At 40.2% G+C, this 21,402-nt stretch overlaps 1 protein-coding gene across 5 annotated transcripts in view; it reads left to right on the top strand.

Moving 5' to 3' along the window:
• znf536 (zinc finger protein 536) overlaps nucleotides 1-21,402 on the top strand; it is a 220,013-nt gene that overhangs the window by 148,839 nt on the left and 49,772 nt on the right. For 4 of the 5 annotated variants that reach the window (XM_041994189.1, XM_041994199.1, XM_041994209.1 and 1 more), the window contains one exon: nucleotides 5,846-7,582. In XM_041994189.1, coding sequence (XP_041850123.1) covers nucleotides 5,846-7,582 — 1,737 coding nt within the window. Of the gene's footprint in view, nucleotides 1-5,845; nucleotides 7,583-16,684; nucleotides 16,807-21,402 lie in introns of all 5 variants that reach the window. The other variant, XM_041994226.1, reaches the window with a different exon arrangement.

Below are 21,402 nucleotides of genomic sequence, written 5' to 3'. Positions count from 1 at the left end.
TTTGGTCAAAGCATTACTGAGCAAGACGGTAAGATCCTTACGCACAGCTTACATAGATCACCCGAATAGGATTCTTAAGGTTAATATTCAGTTTAATAATTGGTGAAAGAAATGGTGAGGTTTCTGTAATTACAAATTAAAAGTACCTTTAAGGTAGTTAAAAGTCAGAAAAACTATGTAAATGTAAATTTTTTGGAATAATGGTGACCAGTTTAGTGTCTTTAGTCATTTAAGATTTAATTAAAAGTTGAGTGATTGTCCTGATATTTTTCTTTTTTTTAATCATATATGCTCTTGCCCAGTGATGGACTGATTTCCTGTCCAGGGTGAGCACTGTCTCTTGCCTGAAAGCAGCTTTGTTATGATACAGCTGCCTGCAACCCTGCATTGGAATAAGTGGGCATCGCCAATGGATGGATGGATGGATATATAGTCTTCCATAAGGCTTTAGAGCTGCCTTGGTATTAGAGTATTTTTACACCTTAATAGAACAATTTAATAAAAAGAAAGTGAAGTAGTATAAAACAAGAACGACGTGAAAGACAAACTGTTAAATCAGGAAACAAAGCTTACAGTGCAGTTCTGTTCATTGGTGGGCTGTATCTCAGATCACCGTCCCCATCCATCCCTGGGTCTCGAACACAGCAGATAGAAACATACAGTAGCAGGAGCTGCATAGAACACACTTTCTGCTATCAGTCCTGTTTGTTTCTGGCTTAAATACCTGATTGAACATAGAGAAAAATCTGCGGGTCAAAAGTACTTCACAATTTTCGTTCTCTGAAAATGGAAATCCCTTACATCTGAGAAGGGTCACTAAAAACTAAAATTTTTCATATTATATTTATTTTCCTCAATGAAAAGCTCATACAACTTTAGAAATTACAACCAGTCTTAGAACACTACACAGCCTGGAGATGGTTTTGGAAGGGATCTGACATCTGCTGGTTAGAGAGCTGAGTTATGTCTGCTTTGAGTAGTATAGTAAAAATACCCATGAGGGCCATATTTCATCACGGAGGAAGTGCAGACCTCAACCCCGGCCTGGTGTTAACTCATTTTTTAAAAACACACCAGTAGGCTGATCTAATTTCATTGACTGTATATTTTACATTCATTCTTTCATATTTAAACATACAATAAACCGAAAGGCCTCATCTGGAGCCTCCTACTCAAAAATAAGGAAGTTTAGTAAGGATGTTGTCTTTTGGACTGGAATGTATTCTTGGATCTGGGCCTATCTAAGCACAGTTTTAGCATCGTGCCTTCCACACATGAGGGAAAAAATGCTTGATGCATCCTCAACATGTTGCCTTTAAATCATTCCTATAAGCTAATCATAGCAGCTCCGTTGTGACATCCTGATTACATTCACAAGATGACTTTTGCAGCAGCTGAAGATCGTCTCTGTGCTCTGGTGACAATGCAGTGAAATTCACAGATGACAGGCGAGTTCTTCTTCCTCTAATGTAAAGTGACTGACACAATAGAGTTGCTTACCGAGCCGGTCGAGGCAACAATGTGCAATGCAACGCAGAGATTAATGAGCGCCTAACACCAGCTTGAAAGGAATGAAGTGAATTTAAATTTCTCCAAAAGTTAAAGAGCTAATGTTACAGTATTAATTTCCTCTTGAACAGCAAGTGGGAAAATATCCATTAGCAAAATTAACCACAGTTTTCTAGGTAGCTAACATTGTGCGACTGTGGCACTACAGTGTGGGGCCAGAGCTAATGAACACACTGCAGAGGGTGATATTTCATTATACAAATTAATGCTCACATTTTAATGGGAAAGTCACATAATGAATCTAGGCTTCAGTGACAGCAATTAGAGGCCCAGATTGTCCCCTTCTGGACAAGGCACTATTTAGCAGTAAGCAGCTGTGTGTAAAAAATAAAAAGGTCCTCACTCTTGACAATAGCCACGCATAACTTCAGGCAGAAGCACATAACCAATAAGAGTCCTAGCTCACCTTTAAATGAGGAGAGGGAGAGAGAAAGAAAGGGAGACAGAGAAAGAGAAGAGGCATGGCTTGCCCATGTCACTTAACCTTAACCTAACCTTGTAATCAGGATGAATCAAGAGGGACCTGTGATCTCCCTCTCTATTGCTCTCACTCCTTTGGGCCCCCTCCCTCTCTTCCTTTTCCTTCTAACTCAGATAATCTCCCTCCTGAAACATTTTTTAGTACATTTCCATTTTTTGTTCTCCATTTCCTTCCTCTGCCATCCAATGTCTTTAATACAGTAACAGTGCTAGATTTAATATTGCCCTGTAGAGCACACTTAATATCCAAAGTTCCCTTGTGAATATGCGATGCATTTATGGTGTGATTTTCTACTCTTTGGTAATTGAACAGTTAGTCCTGACAATATCAGCATTGCCAGTTCACCACTAACTACTTACCTAAAGGATAAAAAGCGGGTAATATTAAAGTTTTATTGTCAACAGTTCCCATTAAAAGACTCAAATGAACTGATTCCCCTAAAAAGTATTAAAACCATGATTTGTCTCTGCACTTCTCGGTGCAGTTGTTGTGGAAACATTATTGAAATACATCAGTGATCAACTGTGTAACACTGGCTGACAAAATAAATTGGTTAATACACATTTTTATAACTTCTACACAAAAAAAAACGTCTCCAGAGTGGCTTAAAGTTTTGTGTAACGGCTACCTCATTCTTCTATGTATCATATTTTTGGTTGGTTTTGGCAAATTCATCCAAGTTTTCTAAGATCTTATTTTCCATCTGGCTTGATTGAAGTTTTTTTTTTTTTCTTTCTTGTCAAAAAGGAAATTCATCTCCCAGTGTGTATCTATCAAGCCATTTTAACCTCCCCTCTGTACAGGTTTGGGGTATTTATCTTTACTTGCTTCTATGTTGCAAAGCCAGATGAAATCCCTGTATGTACTACAAAGCAGAAACACTACAGTGGAGAAGGACACTACTGCAATTGGAGAAAAGAGTGGTGTCACTTAAACATATATGTGCTCTAATTTCTTAAAGTCAAAGCTAAAGAGAAAAAAAAATTAAGTTGTTTCTGTTCTCATCCATCTTTAATTCATCTTTGATAGCAAACAACAGCAAAAAAGTTTACCATTCTATTTTTAACTATCACATAACAATTTCCTACATTTTAGCTGCAGAAATGATCCGTCATGTGGCTGGGAGGTTGTGCTGTTTGCACTGATATCAATTAAAAGTGGATTAACGGGTACATAATGACCTTTAGCAGTAAATTGTGTGTAATGTTGCAAGGCAGGATACAGTATATTCCCCAGATGTCACACCAGGCCCCTGACGTATGATGGAGCAGATGTCTTAGCCAGTCCAAATGGCTCTCTAAGACACAAACACACACACACACACACACACACACACACACACACACACACACATACACACAGGCTCAGGCAGACACGCATGCATAAACATGTGTTCGCACAGATTCCAAATGGTGCACATGCACACGTATATAAACACAAGGAGATGCAGAAGTGCACAAGTCGTCTGTTTCACTTGCGACAGATATTTGAATGCAAAATTTTAATGGAAATGTGGTGTAGAGTGTAGCGTAGAGCCCTCTGTGAGGGCATTTGTATTTATTTTCAGTTTGCCATATTCTGTAAACATCAAAGGGCAGTGACAGACGTATAATCGTCTGTGCTTTTCATTCTTATTTTAGTTATGTAGACGGTACATTAATCTTTATTTTTCTTCATGAACATTAACATCTTATAAGGAAAGAAAAGACAGAGGATGAAAAAAAAATCTTATCAGTCTAATTTCTGTCTAATTTGGCTCCTAGAATATCATTTTGTCCAGTTAGAGGAATTGAGAATGATCATTTGCATCAGGGACGTTTCCTTATTAAATCAGCACTGAGCCTCTGTTCGGCAGCTCACAGGAGAAGCACTTATTGGGTTAAAAGCTCATCTCGTTTGGTTTATTTTAAATATACTCTATGCTTCACAGGCACTCTTGTGTAAAAGAAAAGATATCAAGTCAGTGCCTTTCTTTCTTCAGTCAGGGTTATCTGTATCACTGCATGCTCTCTTTCTCAGTTTTAGTATCGCTCTTCTTTTTCTCTACACTCCAGCATTTCTACCTTCAATTTTCTTTTTCTTTTGTTTGGCCTCCTATTCTTTTCTCTTCTGTATCAATATTCTATTGAGTTGGTGTTTGTGGCCCTTTATTTGAGAACTCTGCAGTAGGTCTGCAGATCGCAGAGTCTTTTTCTGGAATGGTGCCCTCTAAATAATGATAAATTACTTGAGCAGTATGCCATTTGCTAATTATATCCATGATTTACTACACAGCCCGACTTAAATCATTCAAACCAGCCTTGCGTAACAATGCCTTTTTTTCTTCTATAAAATGGTTTCCATGTGCATAATCTAAACATTTTATTGGTGTATATTGTATATGCATACAAACACTATACCCATGCAATCCTCTTTTATTTCTTTTTCCTCCAATCTTTACTGTCTTTACACGCAGTCATTGTTATGCCTCTAACAGAATTTCCACTTCAGGAACTTTTTATATGTATATATTTAAAAGAAAAAGAAAAAAAATCAAGCTTAGCATTTTTCCCTCTCTGTTCATTGTTTAATGAATCCAAATCTGGCTCAGACTCCAAGCCTATTATAATTGCTAGCAGGATGTGTTCTATTTCAACATAAGTATTATTCCAATGGAAGATCCACTTCTGGCAGAATAATGCTGGTGTTATACCATCATCAAGAATATTCATGAATATGGATGTGAAGAATAAATAAACATTTCTAGATGTTATAAAACAGATTCACCCATCTTTTACTGTAATAAAAATTACTTTGATCTGTATATCCTGTACTGAATCATATTGTTCTTCTTCAGAGGGTTTCACTGCAAGAAGCATGTGTTCCACATGTGTTGCATGCATATTCTTTCTTTTAATTTAATTCTATTTATCTATTAATTTATTGTTTTTGTATTGCAGTGAACTATTCATATTATGCACTGGAATCGCTGCAGTGTGGCAGTGGTCAGGGTTATTTTATGTTGTGGCTGATTTATACTTCTGAAGATAAACTGCGAATAGGGAACGTTCGAGAAATTGCACTCCCATTGCCAAGGCACAGGCCTGACAGCCAGCAAAGCCAGAGCACAGGCATGTTGACCCCATACCAACCACACACACACACATATTCCTTCATAGATGTGGAAAAAAACATGTACGCAGACCCCGCCACATCCTCAGCCCAACACATAGCATCTAGACAGTTTTGTTGTCAGCTGAAAATATTATCTCTTGTAATGGACTGAAAGCACCATATGGTGAAATGTATTATGGTGTTGATATGAGTGATGGCTCACTTGGCGGAGCTGGATCGACCCATATTTAGATGCCTACTCCACACCCCTACCCCCATTCCTATACACACACCTATGCACTCGTCGAGTTGATATGAGTCTATGACTGGAAGAGGAAAGATGTGGAATCATTGATTTAGTGCAATATGCTATCTAATTTTTGGTTTTATGTAGCTCAATATTTTCTTCCTTCCTTTTTTTTAGTTTTTTTTTCTTTAGTTCAGTTTTACTTTCCATAACCTTTTTGTCATATATGAAAATGCCAATATCCTTTTTTTTTCAATAGTAGTGATGAAATGCTTTTTCCCCCCTCTCTTTTGACCTAATTTTCTTTGTTCAGGGAGGTTACATGACCCTAGGGTCCACGTTCCCTGCTCCAATAAATAGATTCTGATATCCAGTTAATGTAATAAGCAGGTTAATTATTCACTGTTTTTCTTGTCTCCCCCTTTCTTTTTTCTGTCTCTTTGTTGGCTTCTCAGGAGAGAAACCCTACCGATGCCCTCATTGCGACTATGCCGGCACCCAGTCTGCCAGTCTGAAGTACCACCTGGAGCGCCACCATCGTGAACGTCAAAATGGCTCCACCACTTCTGGCCCATCTTCAGGCCACAGCACTTCTGATCATAAAGAGGATCATGGAAAGCCAGGCGGTGGCATCTTTGCCCGACCAGATGTCCTCCGTAATGTTTTCAAGGGTATGCCTCCCAACCTAGACTTCAGAGCAGGTCCATTGCTGCCACATCAGTGGGCGTCAGCTGGCATGGTGTCTTCGCATGACCGAGATCGTGGTGACCGCCGTTTTGACTCCTCCTCTTTAGCTGAGAACATGAAGACTGCTGATGGTCCATCCTCTGTGGTCTCAACAGTAACAGATAGTGCCGCCAGCTTTTCTGATCTAAGCAGGGCTTACCAAAGCATGATGGGAAATGGAGTCCACTTTCAAGGTTCTCTCCAAGCTTTCATGGACAGCTTCGTCCTCAGCTCCATGAAGAAGGATCTTAAAGAAAAACACAGTCCAATACAGCTCCCAGTGCAGCGCTACCATGATAATGGTGAGCCAAAAGCCAAACGAGTCATTTCAAATGACCAGGACAGAGAGGAAAAGGCTGAAGCTAAACAGAAATCAGAGCCTGGCAAACCCGGATCCCAGTATGAACCACTCGATCTGTCTGTATCAGTCCGGCCTGAGTCTGCATCTGGATCTCTTCCTGGCTCTTCAGTTACCATCCATGATAATGTGGCCTGGCATGGCTGCCTCTTCTGCTCTTTCTCTACTTCATCATTAGAGCTCATGGCTCTGCACCTCCAGGCCAACCATCTGGGTAAGGCCCAAGTCCAGCGGTCTGAATCAGGCAAAGAAATTCATCAAGAGGGTTCTCCCACCACCTCTATCCTTCACTCTTCCAATACCAAGACCTCTGGTTTAGCTCTTGAGAGAGATGGAGATCACATGGATCAGCCATACAACCCATTCCAGAGTGACTTCTACCGGAGATTTGGTGGCTTGTATGATGAATCTCCAAGACCCAATCAGGGCATTCAGGGGTACATTGGCCAAGCAGAGCAGGGTCTGGAACTTCCTAGCCAGGCTTTTAGAGGAACATCTGTAGCTGGAGATGACCAGTTTGGTGAGAGGGGCTCTTGTGGAGATGCTGAAGATGACCACATTGGATCAGATGAAGAAGCTGCAAAGCCTGGGGAGCACAGTCCCAATGAGACCCCCTCAACCACCCCCAAGCGACAACAGCTGCAGAATCACTCTGATGGAGATGAAGATGACAGAGGAGCAGCTGAAGAAGAAGAGGACAGAGATGAAGATGAGCAAATGGACATGTTGAGAGAAGAAGAGGAAAGTTCTGCTTCTGACCACAATCAGACCCACCACAAGCAACTCCTAAATGACTCCTCCCTTCCTCCAAGGAGTGGAGCTGGTTTGGCGGCATCCTCCTCCGTGATGACACCGATGTCTCTGGTTCCTCAACCCCAGAATCAAACGTTGCCACTGGAGAAGCAGTGGCATCAGGGCTTGGACCTCCTGTCTCCAGGAGGTCCTCCAGGACTGTTGAAAGCTGAGCAGCAAACTCACCTAGAGCAGCAAATAAACATGCTGTCTGTCCTCAGAGCCTACAGCAACGACAGCCTGCCCGCATTCAACGGCCTGGGAGGTGGAGGTAGCGGAGCAGCCTCAGGAGGCATGAAGAGGTCTGATGCACCTGGTGAGTGTGTTGAACACCTTCTGGCACCATTAGAACTGAAGCTCACTGTATATTCAGCAACATCAGGAGAAAACCGCACACATTTAAAAAACAAATTGAAACACAGATTACTTTTTTCCACCACTGCATACACGTCTACATCTAACACACAAGAAAAACACATAAACATTTTTTTCTTCTTTTGCTTGACACCCACAAAGGAATCACAGACACTCACTAAATGTCTCAAGATTGGCTCTGAAGTGATTTCAGCCTTATTTCAAGCAAGTTTAGAAGCTATCAGCCTGGCGACTAGCAACAGATTAATCTTTATTACACGTTTATATTACTGCGAGTGCAGCGCCTCCCTCCTGCTCCACAGCATGAGGGGAATAACCCTGGATGAGTCAGAGCAGGACCTCAGTTCTCTGTGCCATCTCCTCCACATGTCTCTTAACTATCTTAGCTCTCATAAAGCTGGCTCCCAAAAGCCCATTACTTTATAAGACTCGTCGATCTATGACCCTGTGAAAAATGAACTGTCTACTTTCATGATTCTGCTAAGGTTATAGCTGCTCCTTGAGACTGAAGAAGGAAGTTTTCCCCCCCTCTTCTTCCTTTTTTTTTTTTTTTTTTTTTACAATGCTCTTTGCTGTTTAGCTAGTTGCTCAGTGTTTTTGTGGAAGGAAACTAAAACTCAGGGCCAGTTCTGAGCTTTTGAATTACAGACTTTTCTCTATAGAAAAAAATAATGCTGAATTAGCTCTGGTAGTGGCACCTGAGAGGCATTCTTTAGAGTAAAATATAAATTACTTACTTTATAAGAGAGTATGCTTTTACAAAAGAATGTCTTTCATACTTCTTCCCAAAGCCTGGCCCGTAAAGGCAAGATATGTGGGTAGTTCACTTTGTTACTAGGAATGCTTGACCTTTATAGATAAGGCTTTCTTTATTGAACAAAAGACTCTTTTTGTTGTTTACATGTCCTAGTCCGAGTCAGGCATTCTAAGTAGAACACAAGTTATTTTGTGTCCTACAAAAATGGCACTGAACATAGTATTCAGAAATTTGAAAGATTATAGGAAACTTGTGTAAAATCAAAACATGATGATTATAAGTAAAATGTGACATGACACAAAGATATTCTCAATTACTATCCCAGATCACAGTTACCTCTATCTAATTTTCTACTGTAGATAGTACAAAGTTTTATCTTATATAAAAGTAAATCTCTTACAGGTTCTCGTGCTGATTTCAAAAGCTTTTTTTTAATCCATATCTAAATGTTAAAGAGCTAATTTAGTGAGAGAATGATATAATAAAAGAGAGATGCTGGAGTGGATTGATGCACACTGGAAGCAAAGTTTTGGTCTGTTCTAAAAAATATGATCTACACCAAAAAGTGATACTAAAAATAAAGACGTTAGATAACAATGTTTGGTCCAATGACTGGGTGGAGCTGCAACATACATACAAGATAGGTAAGTCGGGGGGGACACAAGGTGACTGATTAAATTTGATTGAGAAGCAGATGTGGGCATCATCCTCTCCACACATTTATATTTCTGCCAGTTTTAGACAATAATCCTAAACAGAGAATGTTGCTTACTCTTCCAACACTTAAGTGGAAACACAATCACATCTCTGATTGAAACTTGCTCTCTGTCCTTCCAGTAAGACTAAGGCTACGTTCACACTGCAGGTCTTAATGCTCAAATCCAATTTTTTTCCAAAATCCTATTTTTGTTTTTTTTTTATCATTTCAATGCAACCTTCGTCACACCTTGGTGCAGGGATGCCCAACTCCGGTCCTCAAGGGCCACAATCCTGCAGGTTTTTGATGTGTCCCTGCTCCAAAACCACCTGACTCAAATTGATGAGTCATTGTGAAGAACTTAATAGGCTGTTGGATCTATTTCATTTGAGTCAGGTGTGTTGAAGCAGGAAACATTGGAAAATCTGCAGGACAGCAGCCCTCAAGGACTGACTTTGGGCACCCCTGCCTTAGTGTGAATGGTACGTGGCCATGAAGTGACCCACATGCACGAGGAAAGCACGACATCACGCAGTGCGTAGTGCTTACGGAAGTAAATGTGGATGCTTCGTGTGTTCTCAGTAAAAGACCGGTGTGTGTGCATCAATGTGAAAATACTTGCACGGTTGGAACCAACAAAATATTGACCAATTGATGAATGAAATGATTCGATATTGTGCTGTGCTGTTTGTCTCACTTCTGTGATATCAAAGTCGGAGGAAATGCAGCATGACTGCTCAGACTGAGGTTGTTTAGACACAGATCGGGTGTGTATCTAAGACCACTTATGAAAATGGCCGGAGTCAGATTTAAATAAACTGGATTTGTGCCATTCAGACTGTCATTAAAATATTCAATATGAGTCACATACGGCAAAAAAATCCTAACTGAGCTGCAGTGTTAATGCAGCTCTGGTATCCCCTTTAGTGGTTTATCTATAAGACTGGTTCTATAAGACTGGCTAAAGATTGATAGGCTTCTAGTACAATTTTTTCTTTATATGCATGTTTCATACAAGCCGTTATTTGTTTAGATTAAACAAATATAATGTACAAAAAAAAAAAAAAAAAGTCCAAATGCTTAAATATTAAAATGAACCCAAAATAAAAATTCACCCACAGCTTGTCTGCATGTAGATGCATCGGTTCTCATTTGAAATATTTTGTCTTAAATGCTCATTTTTCAAATTTTCTTATGAAGACATTTTCCATTAATAGATGATACACCATGATGTAGTAGTATAAATAAATACATATAGCATTAAGATTATTTCTTGAAAATTGTACAAGAATTCAGTACAAAAGTAAATTTCCACTGCTCTTCATGATACTACCATCATCAGTTTTGTACTACTGCTGTGACTGTTCCTGTAGAGATGAGAAATAATAGGCACACTTGTTTCAGTAAAATGCACCATTACAGTCCTTCTTTATGTGTCCACTTGTAAACCCCCTGTGTTGTGGGGGTCATCTGCAGCTTGAACAGTAGAGGCACACATTCCACTGTTATATGATGGGTGGAGAAGGTGGGGGTAGCACAGACATCCGTAAAACTCAATTGAGACCTGGCAAAATGTGATTATCTGGAGTGGGTTTGCATTAGGTTTGTATGCAAATACAGCATAAATCATTAATATCGAAATTCTCCCCTGAATCTGCGGGAACTGTTGTAGGGCACGAGTCGCACGTCTGGAGTGACCGTCTCTTCATTAGTATGCCCAGAGGAAGAGAAAAAAGGGTACAATTCGCATGAATCTACTTGCCCTCTGACATATAACAGATAAACACATATAAGGATTTACCCACAGACATTGACATGTCTGTAGTATTGAGGCACACCTTACTGAACTGGCCAAGGAATTGGATTTATCAATAAAAGTCATTAACAACGGCAGTGGCCCTGAGGTCTCTGTAATCAGACAAGGTATCTGGTTACTGAGGTACAGTACACTGTAAAGATTGATATGAACCCACACCATTTGCCTACTGTAGATGTGCTTAACACAATCAATACTTGGCTGCTTTGCAGACCTATCTATAGCCATGCATTATCAAACATGAAGTATTACATTATTCAAACAGTGCTGTACATGCCATGGCTGCTTGCGAACATTGCTCCTCACGTCGTATTACTTACATTACCTCCACCCCCTTGTTCATTTAATATATTAAATGTGAAGAAGGACGGGAACGTTGAGACTGACAAGCTGGAGAGGACGTGTGGAGGATTTTTTGAGAAGAAAATGGCAGAGCTCATAGCTGAGCACCTCTTACAATCTGAGTAGGCAAGAGAAAGAATAGAGAGAAATGTTTTCTCTGTAATTCTCAGTAAATTCTCAGTAAGACCATCACTCCCAGTTTACAAGTACTCTCACAATGTGCTTCATAGTTCTCTTCCTAAGTGTTTAGTTTGTTTGTGTTGCTGATAGGGCCACCTCCTTTACACACTTTAGATGACACTTTAAAAGAGTCTATTATTCTTAATAACAGCAGTAGCAGAAATAGTGGGGACTCAAAGCGTTTCAGTGGTGTGGGGGTCAGCATCATCACCTTACAGCAAGGTTCCTGGTCTGAACTCTGTGGCCCTTCTCTGTGGAGTTTGCGTGTCCTCCCTATGAGCCAGGCCCATTTCTTTAGCATTCTGTTCATAAGTTGGGGTTGAGAAACCTCCCCCAAGTTACTGATTAAAAAACTTGACATCTTGTTACTTTTCTTTGATTTTGATTTTTCTCCCAATAAGGAAGCCAAAATTCCAAGTTCCCAATTGCCACTGAATGCAGCCTAATGTATGTGTGTGGGTAATGTCTGCATGGCTGTTTGTGTGTGTGTGTGTAACAGGTTTTATAAAGCACTGATGGTAATTAAAGGCATATGGTGGGATGGCGGACTCACTGTGAAGCGCAGATGTAGTGGATCATTGTTGGCATTACTGGTGTAATTTTCATTTTCTCCCTTTTAAGTGGAAGAAACGTAGGGATGAAAAAAAAAATACACACATAACTGTAGACATATGTCGGTGTCAGTATAAAGCAGATACAGTAACTAAAATTGTTTGTTAGTGATGCATATATCAGAGTTTTTTAATATCTGCCATGACTGAGCTGCAAAAATATGAAGGGGGGGGGGGGTCTGTATGAAGTGACATTTCTAAATTTTACAAATTCACTTTCACTGTGACAAATAGGGGAGAGGAGAAGGAGGAAGGTTGGCCACTCTTTGGCCTAAAGCAGGGATGGAGAACCCCGGTCCTCCAGGGCCACAGTCCTGCAGGTTTCAGATGTTTTCCTGTTCCAATTCACCTGATTTAAATCAAATAGATCCAACAGCTTACCAAGTTCTGCACAGTGACTCATTAATTGAAAGAATAGAGCCAACCCAAAAGTGACAAAAACTGCAGTTCCTTGAACAATCACTTGAGACTTTCCCCAACCTGGACGGCATGTATATTTACATTTCTATCACTACAGTTTCCACTCTAGTTTCCATTAGTCCACAGGGAGCTGAAATAAGATATACAGCTGCTTCAATGTCCACCGCCATTCTCATCACATGTTCACATTCAACTGACATGTTGCTCCATTATAAAGCCGATCGTCAGCAACATATCACTAGATAACAATACACTGTTAATTTCGCTCACTCATAAGTAAGCACAGTGGTGGAGCATGGAAATACGGTTGCTACTTCTCATAATACTTCAACCTCACTTGCAAATTATTTAGGATAAGAGTTAAAGTAAAATGGTTGTGAATTCATATACAAGCAAATGTTTAGACATCAGTACATTCAGGGTTCTAGAAAATATATGTGGTTATTGCTCACATTATATCATTTATGCATCAATTCTGCAGTCACATCACACAGAGACATAAGTACACAAAGGCATCTTTCTATTTTTCACCCTAAATTGTGACACATCTATGTTTTAGACATGTGTAAAAATGTACAAACTACATTTTCCAATCAGAGTGGGTAAAGACAGACTTTGGCATCTTTACACCAAATGTTGTGAGCAAAGCACATTCACCAGCACCATTTCCTTTTTTTTTATATACTTACTCATTTAAATTGAATTATGCATAACTGAGGGCTTGACTGGTTTGAGTGACAGCTGAGTGCTGTGGGCATACATGACGTCTTCAGGAGCTCAGATCAATCCCCTCCACACAATCAACACTGTGATGTTCTAAAAAAGTGTAAACAAAACCATTTCTTTTCCCTAAAAATACATTAATGCAACAACGTGCAATAAAATCACATGATTAGAAAATTCCTTTCTAAACGCTAATTTACTTGCTGATTCAATTTAATTATTTGTTAAGTTTCCAATGAAAATTATGTCCAAGTATAGAAAATTCTTAGCTTTACAATCACAATTTCCAATGAAAACAAAAACTAAATTATGAGGTAAGCATTGTGGCCTTGCTTCATTCAGTGACGAAGCTCACATTTTACTCATCCTGCTTTAATCTTCAGCCAGAGTTTGACCAATATCTGAGCGTCTGCATGGGAACCTCTGATCTTTCTCCGTTCAGACCAAAGCATGACCAAAAGCGACTCCTTCCTCTTTCTTAGATCCCTGCATTTTCCTTTCCCACACTCCAGGATCCCTCCCTTAAAAAAAAATCTCTCACTCTCAGTCTTTCTTTCCTTTTTTGCTCGAGGGCACAGGCTCCTCCAGTGATTAAGCCATCTGGAGGCCTGTCTGTCTGTCTTTTACTGAGAAGAAGAAGACGACTGTTGGTGATACACTTCCCCAGGCTCTCATTGTGTGCCTCCACCATGCCGGGATGACAGCTTTGACGGCTGGTGAAGGCGAGGTGCTATTTCCCACGTGCAACAATATTACCAGTTTAACTTGTGCAGAGGTGCATTATCACCTTGTCACCCAAAAGTGCAAATAGTGTAGTTTTCAAGGAGCAATCAAGTGTAATAGCTGCTGTCAAGCAGTAAAGATGGTACCTGTTGCTCACACTCTCCTTTTCTTTTCTCCTCAACAGATGTGATAGCTCTAAAAATATTTCCTTCTCACTAATTCTGCGTATATCATGGGCATGCTGAAAGGTCCTTTCTGAAAGGGCTTCTTACTCTTCAAATGACTTTTTTCTCAGCCATCTTCAATAATACCACCAATGATATTGGCCACATTGCATTTCCTGGAAGTACAGGAGAGTGAATGAAAGGCAGTATCGAGTTGCACTTGATAAGGAAATGGAGACGAATAGTGGATGATTGCAAAGTTACTTGACAATTATTCTATTCATTATTTTAGAAACAGGATGGGGAAGCAGGAGTGATGACAGCGTGGGAGCTGGGAGGTTGCAGCGGGATGGAAAGTATACATATACACCACATAAATGTGTGTGCATTTACATCAGAGTGGTTTACGTGAAATTCAGGTGTTTTTATGTATATATGCAGGTCTATACACTGTTTCCCTCATGCACTCACAGCGTCACTAGTCTGTATAGCATTCGATATTGCAAAACATGAGACAATGGGTTATAAATTGGCCTTCTAACCCGATATATTTGACATGATCTCTGCTTCCCATCTCGTTAGTTTGCTGTTTGTTTCTTTTCTTCCCTGACTCCTGTAGACTTTGTTCGGTTTGAGTTGCTCCTCTTAAGAATGCAACGTTCCCTTCCCCAGGCGCCCTGGAGATGTGAAGAGGATGCCTCAGAGGAGTTGTACTCATAAAGCTCCTCATCCTCCGAGGAAGAAACAGAGAGAGACAGCACAGAGAGTGAGAGAGGGAGAGCGAGAACAGTACCGCCAGGCAAAGGCACACAGGCATAATAACTACACTTACACAGCTAGTCGACACATAATGAGACAATGCTGCAGCAACTTCAAGGAAAAACACAGATATATAAAAAAACAACAGAGAGCAAGGCAGAGTGAGAGGAAAACAGGGGGTTGTGAGGGTAAAACAAAACTTAAAAAAAGAAGAAACTATGTCAACTTTTATTTCCTGTGTTATTCCACATCAATGGAAGCACGCAGTGATACTAATAAAAACAAAAAATATACACAGGTATAGACACATAGGCAGCAAGTTGCTGTGTTTGAAAAGCTCTGTGGCAATTAAGGACAAATAACTTGTATTATTTCCCGTAGCGAAGAATGATCCCAACCACTCGCTAAAAACATGTTTGATTTAAACATCAAAAAGCTGCAAGAAACAAATAAATAAGACTCAAATAAACAAAGTTGTGAGAGAGACAGAGTACAAACCGCAGGGGGAATAAAAATAAGAATAGAGAGCACCCAGACAAATAAGCCAGCAACATTATAACATTAGCAGTTAGAAAATACACTTAATTCCTCAGCAGAGATGGATATAAACTGCATTGTTGCGTTGCAAATCCCAACGACCGGATTTAAACTGCTGCATTGTTTTATTAGGGAAATATGGGGGTGGAGGAACACTGCTTATTCTAATTACAGTGATTTAATCAGGATTAGAGAGGTTACCTGGATGAGGCTAGGGGGCATCCATGGCAAGGGCACATGCTTTTAGACAGCCGGGTTACATGTGGTGGGTTGTTTCACTGAGCCGGTCCTTATCGAAACTCATCTGCAACAATGACTTCAGCCTCTAAAACAATGACTTTCTTTGCTCTTGAACGTGTAAACACTGGCCTATTTGTTCTGCTTCTCTGTCCCTCTTCGCTCCATCTTTATTTCGTCCCCCCCCCCCCCCCTCCCCTCCTGCCTATTTAAACAGCAGGCAGAGGGAATCCATTTTAATCTGATTAATAACTTAGTTGATCACATATAACCCAATTTTCAGTCAGTGCCGTCCTTGTCTGTCCAGCCACACCCGCGCTGACCTTTGCAGTTGCCTCGGTAACAATAAAGCACAATAAGCTCCATTGTTCTGTCAAAAAAGCTGAGGATGTTTTACATCATAACAAAAATTTAATGTTCCCATCTTTTTAAATGGGATACTTTCTACAAAAGGCCAGGCCTGCAATCAAGTGAATGTGTGTTTGTGTGTGGTGTTGGGGTGGGGTGGGGGGTTATTTCGAGTGGGATTCAAGTTTCCCTGGTTGCAGAGATGGGAACAACTTTTCTCATGCATTCACAGTAATATGAATCGTCCTTTTAAAACAGATATAGTTACATATTAGTTTTGAAAGGTACAGTAACTGGTTCAGCGTTAAGCTGCCCTCCAACACTGGGGCTCTTTGTTCCTGGCCAAGTTAATAACTGGCCCCTGATCCTCATCTCTTACTGGCTACGGAAGAACACTCTTCTTTTTTTTTCCTCCTCATCTTTTTCCCCCTGAATGTATCTTTGATTACACCGTTATATGAGCTTCATTTTGTCATTTCAGTTTCACTCAATGTGTTTAGCGCTGAGAGATTTGTATTCAGGATTGGCAATTATGATTAGAATGCCACAAAGTAAGCCTTGTGAGTTTCTGCAATGACAAGTGAAAGAGAGAGAAAAAATATTCTCCCTCCCTTTCTTTCCTTCTTTCTCTCTCTCTCTTTTGCACACATACACACAGGAAATATGAATCAAATATTCATGAGGTGGGCTGAGGCTCTCATACACCCATATGCTTCCTTATTCAAGCAGCTTGCAGTGGACAGAGGCATCCATCCAGCTTGTATGACACAGCCGAGTGTGACAGAGAGCATGACAACACCCCTCCGCCACCTATCATCACAACCGCTGCCATCACGATAATCATCAAATAGGTCACTGCAAATACACACTCTTCTCCATCTATCTTCTCTTTTCTGCATCCTCGGTGCCCTTTTCTGTACCCCCAAAACTTTGTCTTTCTCTTAATGATCTGTTGTGAGAAAGATGAGTCCTCCAAGCTGCGTGATTCACAAGCCAGGAATCCTTATAAAATCATGATGCTAAGCATTTGCCAAATTCCAGAAAACGTAAGTACTTTATGGTTTATAGGTTTTTATTATGCCGTGGTAAGAATGAAAAAGATGCTGTAAGGGGATGGTCCAAGGGGTGGGGAGGGGGGATTAAAACTGAAGGGATTAACACCATACTTTAAGATAAATCTTTTTTAATGTGAAACCTCATCCCCGCTCATTCTGGGGTAACCGTTCTTATTAACTGCCTCTCTTTATGCGGCCTATTTTTTTTTTCCTCCCTTCCACTGAGCAACTTTAAGTGCAGGCTTTTGGACACCGCCGCACACCGCTGACTCTGCCAGTTACACAAACAACGTCCCTTTTTAAGCATTTAAACACAGAACAATGGCAAAGCACATAGCTGTGCACATTAATGCTTTTGTATATGGGAGGAAAAAAATGCAAAAAAGCAAAGGAGAAGAAAAGAGATAAGCAGAGCTTGGCTGCGCTGCCCCACCATCCCTCCATCTCACTCTTTTTTTTCTTTCTTCCCTTTCTCTATCACTGAGGAATAAAGGGAAAAAGTCTCTCTTGCCATCATCAAAATCCAGGCTGATCTGTATGCATCGGGGGGTAAACAGACAAACATCATATTCTCAGTCTTCAGACTCTAATTGACTGAACAAGGATTGGTCACACTTTTAAGAAGCGTTCCATAATGGATTTCCATGTTTGTGTCTCTTTTAACTGGCAGTGTGAAGGGAAGGCATAAATGTTGTCTTTATTACTGAAAACAACAGCCCTCTCTCTCTCTCTCTTCCTCTATCGCTCTCTATCCTTTTCTTAAATTTCTCACAGTAAAAAAAATGATATCAGTGCAACGGTCGGCATTTGTTGCAAGGTCAACTCTGCCCGACAGATGACAAACGATCTCAAGATGGCCACATCATCTGTCCTGTAGCTGCTGGCTGCAACAGAGATTAATGCACACATCTTTTTGTTGTCTTCTTTCTTCTTCTGCCCTTCCTTAATTTTATCATCAAATTGAAGGGGAGCGTGGTGGAAAAGAGAAAAATTGGAGAAAGAAGCAACCACCTGATTATCCATCCCACCATAAAGTCATGTTTTAAGGCTAAAAGAAATTGAGGAGCAGGGTAAATGAACTGTAAATGAACAAGGAGGGAATCTTAAAAAAGAAAACCTGCTCTTATCTTGTCTCTGTATCAGGAAGCAGACTTGGCAAGAGATGGAGTTTCAAGAGAGGGACAAGCTGCTCATCAGATGGGAGCTTGGTTTATTTCTGTGGCCCACCCCCAACCTCCCCCCTCTATCTATCCATCAATACCTCCCATCCTCTGCCACTGCTCCCGTTTGCTTCTGATCCAAAATCTGTCTCATTTTCCCTGACTGGACAGCTCCATCACCAACGCCCAAAAGAAGTCTTTGTATGGCGAGAAACAGAACACAACTTTTCATTTCATTTATTTGATTGATTTTTCTCAATCTTTGTTTTTTTCCTTCTTATTCCTTTCATCTTTTTTTTTTTTTTTGTTTATTTTTTGCTATTCTTTTTCCAGACTCATTATCGGCAGTATGGACTGCAGGCTAGAAAACATGCGTGCACATACAGAGCTAAATTCCATCTCCAGCAGTGACGGCCACTTTTGACAAAACACTAAGTGGGTTTCTTAATTATCTGACTTCTCTCTAATACCGTTGTCATCTCGTTGACAATCCCTCTCCTTGCTCTCTGATGTTGTTATTATGTTCTCATTTGGACGCCGGCTATCTGCAGGTAGTCCCCTCCCCGTCTCCATCCCTTCATCTATTCATCCTCTTCTTCATCATATGTACACACCTGTCTCCTACGCCTCTCACTCAGTCTTCCTCTTAGAAACTTAATCCCTTCATGTGTCAGAGCTTTTTGTGCATTTTTTTGGTCCAGCTGGAAGAAAGATGTGCTCTTCTAAAACTTCAGGTAAACACTACAAGTGTAAAATAATTCTTTAAAGAAATGTATATTTTTCCGCTTCTTCATTCATCCAATAATCAACACATCACTGAACACCACACTCAGCCCACCACCCACTCTTCCCCCTCCTTTCTTTTCTCCTTCATCATCTGTCAGAAAAAAATAACAAAGCTCAGCTTGTTAATTAAGAAAACAAATATTCAGCAACTTCATCACAAGTGAGGCAGCAGACATATTTTTCATAAACATTTTTCTCTTCTTCTTTTCACTGTTTTCCCTCTTTGTAAAAGATGGCCACCAGAAGTTTTGGAAGAACGTGTTTCTCTCATAGCTTAAAAACCATGCAGACAGTGGCTTTAATTCTCTTTCTGTGAGTTTTTGAGCTACTAATTCTATTAAATCTATGTGGTGTTATCCTACAGTAGATTCCCTTACACACTGAAGTCTAGTTTATTGGCTTTTTAGGGGAATGCAGAGGTTGCAGTATTGGATCTTACACCTATTGAAGCTGACGCAGTATAACAAAGCATGCAGGGCCAAAAGTAATGATCATATACAAATATCAATATGAGAAAGAGTGTGTGCTAAAGAAGACACATGGCTATTGATGTTTAAATAACTGTAGCGTCAGAGAGATGGAGAGAGGGGAAAAATGTGAATCATATTTTCTCACTGTGTCTGTTGCAAAAAAAAAGAAAAAGAAGAAAAAAGGAAAGAAAAAGGCCCCTAATCGAACAGATCCCTTGAGGCGCAAACAGTGAAGTCAAGGGCGAGATAAAAACAGCACTTCTAGGACTTTTCTTTTTCTCTGAACAAAACCAGATAAATATTCAGTCAGTTTATTTCGTGTTTTATGGGTAATATCTGTACACCTTGGCAACCTTTTTGGAAAAAGAAAGACAATGTGCGAGTGTTTGATGACAGTGAGGGAAAAAAAGAAAAAGCAGCAAACCGTTTAGTCTTCAGAAGTGTATTTTCTACTCTTCTCTGTCTTTTTAATTTGTTTGGACATACGTTGCTGTATTTGCATTTCAAATGTTCATATTTGAAGAGTTTGGCTTAAATGCCAGGACGCGAATTGATGACAATCACCCTGACTCAAAGCGAAAGCCCTTCATCCTCACCGCTGACATTAAAGACAAACCAATGGCTGCAGCCAAAATACAAAACAAATATATATTTATCTTTGTTGCCTTCCCTCGTCCTGCATCAACCTTTGTCTCCTTCCATTTCATTATTTTAGTATCACTTTACATTTGAATATCTGCAACAGTGTGTGAGCCGACTCTAACAAACCAAAATAAGAGAATAATCAGCGGGGCTCAGACTGAGGAGGAATTGATTCGGCGACAAACAGTCGGGGTGCACGTACACATATTCATGCACAGCCTCCTTCCCTTTGACTGCCTTTTCATCACTTTTCCATATTCATTTCTGTAATTTACAGTAAATCCAATAGCTGTCAGTCACACACCCTCGCAAACACACAAAAGAATAAAAAAAAAAAAAATGCTGTAAATTTACTGTGTTGGGAAACAGCTGCTGCAACATTTACAGCAAAGACCACTCTAAAATATTAAAGATATGTCATCACAAGCACTCGGCCCTGCATCTGTAACCATCTGGTTTCTATTAAAACATTGCACCCAAAAAAAGCACATGCAGCTCGCTCGTTTAACGATGCTATTTCCAGCCCTTTTTTCCCCTTGTTTTTCATGATCTTGCTTTTGTTCAGGCATACAACCTTTTGAGTTGTGCCAAACTACAGTACCCCAGCTGACTGGAAACTTAAGGAAAAAAGGAAAAAAAAACAAAACAAGTTTTTCAATCCTGGAGCTGTCACACGACCTCTGATATCAAGCAGCTTATATTAAATACCACAGGAAACTCTCATATCAGAAGTACACCAGGCCACAGGTTCTTCTGTCCTCAGTACGTTAATAGATGCATTTCGCCACCTGTTTAGACTGAGATTAATTCTCCATTCCAAAATCAATAGCACATCACAGCGAGGTTTGTTTGCATGTCTTAAGGCATCACTATTTTCTTTTACTTTTTTACCTTTCTATATAGCCTTTCAGTCACTACTGTATTTTACTATGATAAAAATAACCACAGGTCACATACACACCCCTCTTCAGCTCTTTTTTATTATGTTACTGGTGCTTTCCTCGTGTCCTTGAGCAAGACACTGAACCCTCAAACTGTCACGACTAAGAGCATCAACTAAATGTCTAAAATGTAAAATTACACTCCTCTCTTCCTTACGTCCTTGGGTTACTCAGGGGGTGTGGAGGCGTACAATGACTCAGGCTGTTTGGGGCGATGACATCTGTCCTGTTAGAAGAGATAGAGAGAAAAAAAGAAGAGTGAGAGCTGGGCTTCTGAAAGCAGCGCCACAAAATATTATCTTACAGCTGAACAGAGAGGGATGGGAGGAGAGCCTTATGGGCCGAGTCAAAGGTAAACAATTACAACATCATGAGTCACTTTCTTGGAGCATG

This window comes from Melanotaenia boesemani, chromosome 1 (assembly GCF_017639745.1).
Source record: "Melanotaenia boesemani isolate fMelBoe1 chromosome 1, fMelBoe1.pri, whole genome shotgun sequence".
NCBI classification, from domain to species: domain Eukaryota; kingdom Metazoa; phylum Chordata; class Actinopteri; order Atheriniformes; family Melanotaeniidae; genus Melanotaenia; species Melanotaenia boesemani.
This window is presented reverse-complemented; position numbering and strand designations above follow the sequence as displayed.